Genomic DNA, 9,420 nt, shown 5'->3' with positions numbered 1-9,420 from the left:
CAAGCAAATTAAATTAGGTTCCATTTTGAACACTGGTTCCATTAGAAATTAGGTTCCTAGGAATGGTATCACAAACACTACTATGGTCTCGATCAGTTTTTGAATAGTGGTTGTCTCTGTATAATTTGAACATACCATTAACAACACAGACTATTACAACACACACATAGACCATTCAAACACAAACACAAATCATTACATTAACAGCTCAACCACAATCATTTAAATTTACATACAATTGCTCAAAACAATACATGTTCAATTGGTCAATTGATCAAACCACTGTCATTTTATATAACTTCATAACCGATCTAATACATGTTTACTTTACAAAGCCAATAATAACAAGTTGCCTCATAATCATTACAAACTTTTGTAAAAAAAAAAAAAAAAGAAAGAAAGAATAACAAAATATACAAAAAACAATTTTGTAAAAATTCGGCGTGATTTAACATCTCCGGTGACCGGAGTGATTAACTTTGGTAGTAAAATAATAGTTGTGGGATGAGTTTTGGTAGAAATTAAACATGTGGACTAAAATTGTCATTTTGTTAATACTCGTGGGACTAAAATTGGTATTTGCTCCTACATAAACCCTGCAAAAGTCACACCAATATAATCTATTAGGAATATATTATTCGTATTAGACTAGGAGTATGTTATTCGTGTTAGATTATGACTATATTATTCGTATTAGACTAGGATTCTATCTAGTATATCTATATATTTGCTCTCTGTACTCTCAAACATTACGATTGAATACAATACTTTTACATACATTCTCATCTAATCAACCATCATAAGTGAGCAAAATCCACTCAAAGACATATCAACAAATTAAAAAGTAAGTTGTAAATCTTTGAATATTCATTGTTATCTAATTTGTATACTTTATTAGTAATTAGCTTATGGATACATATTACTTTCCTGTCTAGTTAGTATTATATTTCGAATAAATATGACCATCAATCATAATTTATTATAGTTGATAAGTTAAAATCTATAATTTAATTTGCATGTGTATGTTTTTAGTTTGAATCACGTTACAAGGATAAAAATAAAAATTCATAATCTAATATGTCAATTTATTATTAAGATTTGATTGCTATAGAATTTTTTTTTTTTTTTTTTTTTAACGTAAGGTGAGACCAACCAATTCACGAGAAGCAATGGATAAAAAGAACGTTAGTCTCATGAGAAAGAAATTTTTGGTACAAATATTTGATCCCCATAGCAATTTCCAAGGTTGTGGGATAATCCTTCAACAAACAAAGAAGTTATAAGGCAAATTTGTAATAACCAAAGTTTTAGTGGTAACATTTGGTATTATTTCCTCATTCTTTTGACCTTTATGGCCTACAACTCTGCAAGGGTGCGACTATAAGTTCTCGATTCCCTACTGCAGTACTGATATTAGCGCACGCCAATTTTGCTCTGCCGAAATTTAACGAATCAAATCCGTTTGATTCCTCAGCAAGATTGACCGGAACAATCAAATCACTTGCTTCGAGACGGCGGATACCTAATCTGGAAAATATAATTATTATATAGTACTCCGTAATATACAAATTTTCAATTTAATTTATTGCAGAAGCATTGAATATATTAGCATAGTCTTCAGAGAATAGCTTTTACGCCATATGTTTGATTCTCTGATCTTTACTCAAATTAAATCAAGTCGGATTTCGGTGCCAAGCTTTTCGAATTTCAGGTGATTTTTTATTTTTTATTTTTTGCTTATTTGTGTTGCATGTTTTGGTGATTGAGATGATTGTTTTCCAATTGGGGCTGAAGTAATTGAGATATGCAGAAAAAAGAGCACGAAGCGGTTGAAAATGGCGCGTCCACCGGTTCTTTCTTTGGCTCTCCCGTCTGAAACTGGTCGCGTTCTTAGCATTCAGTCTCACACTGTTCAGGTACTCCTAGCGGATCAGTAGCTTTTGAATGGTAATTTTAGTCGCGATAGCTTTTGAGTGTATCTGATGAAAGGAAGAAGAGCTACTATGGTATATGTAAAGTGTGTTTTTATGTATGTGTGCGTTTGTATAATTGTATTGGACATGTCTATTTTCTTTGGAGGAGCTTGATGCCATAATTTTCAACTCAATGTTAGTACTTGGAAGAATTTGGTTTAGGGATTTATTAATCAGGTAATTTGGAGTTCTATTCCATGATACGATACCCTCCACAAGAGATTGTGGAGTGTTGGGGCCAAACCTCACTCATGAGCTAGCTTTTGTGGTGGAGTTAGGGTCTTGGCTTGAGTAGCATATCATGCTAGTATACATAGCCAGTCCTCTAGTCTTCTCAAAGTATTTGTTTTCTCTTGCATCTGTTTTACAATTCATAATGGAAACGTACTTAGCTACTGTTTCAAGCCTTATTTTGTGCTATTACTTGTTTATTTTTTTGATTTTATATGCAATTGTGCTAGGCCTTTCATGCTACCATTTCCAATTTGATGGGTTGGTAAAGGTCTATGTTGCTCCATTTGGCATTATGTTGTGCCTCATTGCTAGGCCATTATATATGTAGCTGTTAGACTGTAAATATTTTGTTGGCCAAAGAAAAATGATTGTAAAACGGACTTCACCAATTTTTCTAATTCTTTCTGCTTAGGGGTATGTGGGAAACAAGTCAGCAGTGTTTCCTCTCCAACTGCTGGGCTATGATGTGGACCCCATCAATTCTGTACAGTTCTCAAACCACACAGGCAAGCAGCTTCTATCAGTTTCAGTCTGATGCCTGAAATATGTTGTTAGGCTATACGAAAATCTCTACAAGTTTAGATGTAAAACCATCTGCTATACTAACTTGTATTATGGTCAACCCTGAAAATGTTACAGGATACCCGACTTTTAAGGGTCAGGTTTTGAATGGAGAACAACTATGGGACTTGATAGAAGGTCTTGAAGCTAACAATTTGTTGTACTACACTCATTTATTAACAGGTATCTGTATCTCATAGTGTAACATTATACTTCTAGAAGTTCTATGTTAACTAAAATTACATCGATAACTTCTTATTGTTCTGGTTGTAAATTTGTTGCTCAACCATGTTCTGCACTGGTATTGAGGATGTGTATATCAGGGGTTCTAATTTTGTGGACCTGCTGGCAAGGTTGAAGCACCGATCGATATTTCTTTATTAATTAAGTTCTATGCCGTGCAGACAAACTTTGGCAATCATCAAAATTATTACTTTAGGAGTATATTTGAAATGACTATGACTATTTTGCAATGGACATTTAGCTCTTATAAAGACCACTGAAGAACAATAACAAGGTAGTGACGGGAAATATGATAGTAAGTGGTAAATAAAAACTTTGATGATGTAAATATGTCATGTAGTGAGCAAATGATAGGTACAAAGTAGTATGGAAAGCGATAGAATTAGGTGTTTTTATTTATGTGCTCAAGACAACGGTCGGCCAGTGTACACACAAGGAGAGATCCACAGAATCCTGACTGCCTTCAGCTCTCTCTCTCTCTCCGAAACAATCCCTCACTAAATGCCCTGGGCGGCTTTTATAGGGTTCTTCAAGACACATGCTGGCTTTTACTCATTTGGTTGCACGTGGCTATCAAGTAGCAGGCAAGATGGTTGGTCGCTCCACATACTCAAAACACACTGCCCTATGGTGATTTGATGGGGCGATGTGCCACATGCTATGCTGCTATTCATCAGTCCCACTGACCGATCACATGGTCGGACGCAGTCGGATGAGGTCGACTACTTACCTAAAGGGGGATCGGTTGGGTCAGCCAGCGTATTACCTAGAGTTAGTGTAGATAACCCTGTGAAACTTATTGGATTGAAAATATTTTTATTTTTATTTTAAAAAGAAAGAAAGAAAGAAAAGGAAGACATGATATAGCTCAAGGGAATGGTGGATTTAATGCTTATTAAGATTGAATGTGACTTTGAATCCACATAGCCAGCCCCAACTAGATTGGAATTAAGGTTTACCTCAGTATTAAAGTACTGTGAGGGAGATTCATTTGTAACTTGCAATAGTTGTTATTTCTATATGCTTGTTTTTATGAGTATACTTGTTAGAATCTTCAGCTTATTCATGGTTAAATAGTATGATTGAATTCAACTCTTTGTTAAAGTTATATAATCCTTTTCTGGTACACTCTGTTTATGTCAACTGCTAATTTTGAGTAAGCGTGTTATAGGTTATATTGGCTCTGTTTCCTTCTTGGAAATGGTTTTAAGAGTTGTTGATAAGCTTCGGACCATTAACCCTAAACTTGTTTATGGTAAGTGCACAAGAAAATTCTGCCTTTTATGGTTAAGATACATGTGTCAAAATTTATTACATTTCTGTTTTTTCGGTGCCTAGGAAGTATTTTTGTTCTTTGAAGCTTCAAGTATTGTGTGCCTATGATTATACGGCCACTAGTATTATTTTTTCTAAATTTTATAAAATTGTTGGTCTTAGTTTTTTTTTTTTTTTTAATAAATTTTAATAAACTTTGAGCTTCTTTTGTCAGTTTGTGACCCTGTGTTGGGTGATGAAGGAAAGCTCTATGTTCCTATGGACCTGGCGTCTGTGTATCGTGAAAAGGTAAGCATTATCCTGTATTTTTCAGGTTGATAAGGACAGGAACAGTAAATGCTTTGTTTAATTATTATTGACTATTCATTAATATTGAAAGTTTGAGTTACTGTAACTGCATTAATCGATGTATCAACTTGGTAGCTGCTTTATTTGCCCTTCAGATTTTTTCATTTTCGTAACACTCTGGCTATGTTCTCTCTGAGAAGGTTGTCCCTGTTGCTTCAATGTTGACTCCAAATCAGTTTGAAGCTGAGCTGCTGACTGGATTGAAGTAATCACATATGACTTCTTTTCAATTTTTTGAGGAAATCATGCTCTATTTTTTTTTTTTTTTCTTATTCTACATCTTTGTAAGTCGATTGTAATAGATCTTTTACCTTCTCTAATTGCTTTGATTCACTTAGTATTAAATCTGAACAAGATGGGCGGGAGGCTTGCAACGTTCTTCATGCTGCCGGACCATCAAAGGTCATTACATAAATTTGAAAGTTTCTATTTTTAGTTAGTCTCACTATTGGCATGATTTGCTCCTCCCGTCTTTTTGTGCTTTATGGAAAGCTTCCTTTTTCTTTTGAATGTGACAAATTTTAATGTTAGTTTTTAGTCTCTGTGAGTGTGTGTGTGTGTAATAGACAAAGTTGTGGACTGTGTTTTCAGGTTGTCATCACTAGCATAAACATAGATGGAAATCTACTTCTTATTGGTAGCCACCAGAAGGCAAAGGTACATAACTTGATTCCACATTCTCTGAGTAGGACACTCATTTTATAGAGAACTATTGTTTTCCTTGTACCTTGAGACTCTGTGCCCTAATCCTCCTCTCCCTTTCCCTAAAAATGAAAACAAATGTTCTTGATTTCTTTCAAGTGATTTCCACGTAGAGCATTCTAAAAACTCATGGATGCAGTAATTTCTCTCCTCACAGTGCATTTCTCAAACTTCTAATATAGATCATAAAAGGCTTCTTGTTATTCTGTGCATCTCTGTTTTGTTTTCTGATGATTATGAAACCTGTAGTTTAAATCATTGTGAAAGACTATTGTTTGATGTTGTTATTCAATGTGGTAGGGTCAATCTCCTGAACAATTCAAGATTGCGATACTCAAAATTCCTGCATATTTCACGGTATGTATGAATTTTCTCATCTTTAAGAATGCCATTACTTCAAAAAAAAAAAGAATATCATCTTCAGAAAGAAAATGATGCCTTGATGGTTGGTAATTACTAATTACCATAGATTTGCTTTGAACCTGCAACTCACAAGATTTCAGAACTTCATTCTTCATATAGGCTGCAATATACTTATATTACCTAAACTTTGTGATTTCAGGGAACAGGAGACCTAATGACATCCCTATTGCTTGGATGGAGCAATGTAATGATTTCCCAGATTAACTTAATTTGATTTTATTTCTGAAAATAATTTGCCTCTGATAATTGCTATTTTCCATTCAGAGATATCCTAATGACCTTGACAAGGCAGCAGAACTCGCTGTGTCAAGCTTGCAGGTACTTTAGTAGTTTATAAATGCCTTGAACATGAAAAACTGCATGGCCTACTTGACTTGCTATTACTATTTTAAAATCTCACTTCATTAGAGTTCTTTTAGTCACTAGATTATCGTATACGTGCTCTACTTTTATAGAGGGCAAAATTTTCGTGCAACTATTAAGTGAATGCAAATATGCAATTATGGGGAACAAGACTGAGTTTAATAAAAACTGGAAAACAAAATAAGGCAAGCCAAAAGACATAGGAAGAAGCTGGTTTTTGAGGCTTTTAGGTTTGTTAATTTGGCAAGAATATTTTGTCAGGCACTCCTGCAGAGGACATTGACAGACTACCAAAGGGCTGGATATGACTGCAAATCAAGCAGTTTGGAAATTCGATTGATACAGAGCCAAGATGACATTCGCAACCCTGAAGTCAAATACAAGGCCCATATATATCACTAATTTGTCTGCTTGTCGTCGTCACTATTGTTTCTTCACTTGTATTATTGGTACTAGACACGATTTTCATTCATTGCAATATAGAGAGAACATATTTTTTTTTGCTTATTACTGTTATATTGCATACAAGTTCAAAAACTTTCCCAAAAAGAAGCAAAAAGCAAAGAATGAATAGTAGAAAGATGGGAGGCTGTATTGGCAAAAAGTGCTAATGTGCTTCTACGGTATTCATTTCTACATTCATCCTCGTGATTCTTGACAAGCTTCTATGAGTCTAGGGATGACAATTAAGCATAGTGGGGGTTACACAATTTGGGTACTCTTTTCCCTTCCTGGTACTTCTTTCTCAAAGGTTTTCTAGACTACATGCATTGCTTCGGCTCAAACAAAATTTACGTCTATTGGATAAAGATATACACATGATTAAAAATAAGAATAAAAACTAACACAAAGTAAGAAGATCAAGTTGTGATTATACCTCTTAGTAGCAATTTGAAGAAGTTGGAGCAAGAATTTAGAGCGTATGAACAAAGGGGTTTTCATTAGGATGCATAAGGTAGATGATTGTTTTGTGTGTCTACTTAGAGATCATCACACCAATTTATATAACAGATTGAAAGTTCTAGGATGTACAGTTAACTACTATCTACAGGATGAAGATAAGAACGAATCTTATCTCATCAGCTACTTTGTACAAAAGTTACATTTTAAATTGGATTTATCTCTTGGGGAAATGATGGAATTGAACGAAAAATGGACTGGAAGGATCAAAATTTGCTAAGAAAGTCATAGTCGTGGACCAATTCTACAAGTGGACCAGTTCTACAAGTTGTAAAAGTCGTGAATCAAAGTTGTTAGTGATACCATAATTGTTGGACCAAAAGTGCAAAAAACTCTTTCTCGTAAATAAAAAATTAAAGATAAGAATAGAAAAATAAATCAAATATTAAGAAATTTTATGAAAAAATATAAAAATTGGACCATATACATGCTTGAAAAAGAGTGATTAAGTGTGAAAAATATGATTTTTTTAATATATGAAGAGTCCGAGTTTTATGCCATTAAGTACTTACTAGTAATTCACCCGCGCGATGCAGGGAAAAAAATTATGTTATTATAAATATAAATAAAAAATAGAAAAATTAAAATATTTTAAATTGTTTAATATAATAATATTTTTGAGCTTCCATTGGTCAAGTATTTATTTTTTTTATAGATATAGAATACAAAATTACAATGAAAATTTTGTATAGTTAATATAATCTCTAATTATGTGCATATTCAAATAAGAGAGAATTTACATAATTACATTGGTTTATTCTTAATTGTATTTCATCTATATTATAATTTTCACAATAGAATAATAACTAAGATAATTACATTTGGAAAACAAATTTCAAATTTTGTATGAGTAAATTTAAACTCTAATTGAACACATTTTTATATGATTATATAATATATAGCTATTTTATTTTTCAAAATACATTTTTTATATGATTATATTGTTATAAATATTATTATTATTATGGCCATTATCACAAGACCTTTCATTTGCCTTATATTTATTCCATTATTTATGTTATAGAAAATGAAGGGTTATATGGATGTATATATATACATGTTCAAGGCATAATGAAAGAGAGAACTTGTGTTCTTGAGTTCTACATTCTTGTGTTATATTTTTCTCTCTACTCTTCCATTCCATATTGCAATATTCTTCATACATACAATCGATGCGTTACCGTACAACTATCACGCGAGAACTAACAAGTTGATAGGCCGAATTACAACACGTTATCAGCACGAATCGCCAACATATTCCTCGGTGAACGGTATGCTCGGACATGTTATAATACATGTTTTTATACTAGGCAAGCATGTTCATAGGTTTCATATAATACATGTTTTTATATGGCACATGTTGATTCTACACCTCTTGATATGATTATGAAATACATGATTGATATGATACATATTGATTCTAAAATTTGAAATATGAATTGCACATACCGGTTCATATATATATGATTGTGTAAATTCCTGAATATATATTTCCAATTTTATTTTTGATTCTTAAAATTGAAAGAAAAGCATGTGATATATATGTTTGTGTAAATAGATGGGGCTTTTCGTACGAAGATGCAATGTATGTATACATATTATTTTCATTTCGCATACTTTGTATGTTATATACCCTATGATGTAGTGCATTATTATGTTTTTATGATATGTCGTTTGCATGTGATTAGCAATTAGTTTTTGTGCCGATTAGGCAATGAATGAATGGTTTTTAATTAAGATTGTTAAAATTTATTTTGTGGAAGCTTAAGAGTGAGTAAGACTTTAAAGCTTAATTGATGACTTGGGAGCATCAATTCGGTGTATTGGAGAATGAAACACCACTCGTTGCCTGTAGCGCGAGTTGATGCTATAAACACGAGTCGATGCTTGTTGCATCAATTCGGTGTTTTCGCACCGATTCGTGCCTTGTTGCTTGTAGCACGAGTTGATGGTATAAACACGAGCCGATGCTTGTTGCTTCAATTTGGTGTTTGCCTCACCAATTCGTGTTGCACCATTTCGGTTTTTGTGTATATTCGAAAGATCAATTTGTTTTCTGATTTTATCTTTTGACTTCATCTTTTGACTTCTCCTTTCCCCGGGCGACCTCCACCCGAGTGACCAGGACGTCCGGCTGCTCCACGATGAAGCCCTCGCCCGTCGTCACGGTCGAGGCGCTCAGCGGTCGGGCAGATGGAATCTCCTTCTCCCCGGCCGCTTTGGTCTTGGCCTTCTTCTTCCCGCCGAGGGAGATCTTGACCGGCGGGGGAAGGGCAGTGTCTTCATCGCCGAACTCGGCCATAGCTGCAAAAGCAAGAAAATTAGTTAGATCGAGGTA

General features: G+C 33.9%; 1 protein-coding gene across 1 annotated transcript; it reads left to right on the top strand.

Moving 5' to 3' along the window:
- The first annotated feature begins 1,403 nt into the window (after window positions 1-1,403).
- LOC109168567 (pyridoxal kinase) lies at window positions 1,404-6,629 on the top strand. Its single transcript, XM_019317627.1, has 13 exons — window positions 1,404-1,711; window positions 1,811-1,916; window positions 2,620-2,713; window positions 2,847-2,951; window positions 4,183-4,266; window positions 4,501-4,574; window positions 4,775-4,839; window positions 4,973-5,036; window positions 5,226-5,291; window positions 5,637-5,693; window positions 5,899-5,943; window positions 6,024-6,077; window positions 6,384-6,629. Exons 1-13 carry the CDS (start codon window positions 1,641-1,643, stop codon window positions 6,522-6,524), a joined length of 1,026 nt encoding a protein of 341 aa, XP_019173172.1. The 5' UTR covers window positions 1,404-1,640; the 3' UTR covers window positions 6,525-6,629.
- The last annotated feature ends 2,791 nt before the right edge of the window (window positions 6,630-9,420 follow it).

Source organism: Ipomoea nil, unplaced genomic scaffold, assembly GCF_001879475.1.
Source record: "Ipomoea nil cultivar Tokyo-kokei standard unplaced genomic scaffold, Asagao_1.1 scaffold3199, whole genome shotgun sequence".
Taxonomy (NCBI): Eukaryota; Viridiplantae; Streptophyta; class Magnoliopsida; order Solanales; family Convolvulaceae; genus Ipomoea; species Ipomoea nil.
This window is presented reverse-complemented; position numbering and strand designations above follow the sequence as displayed.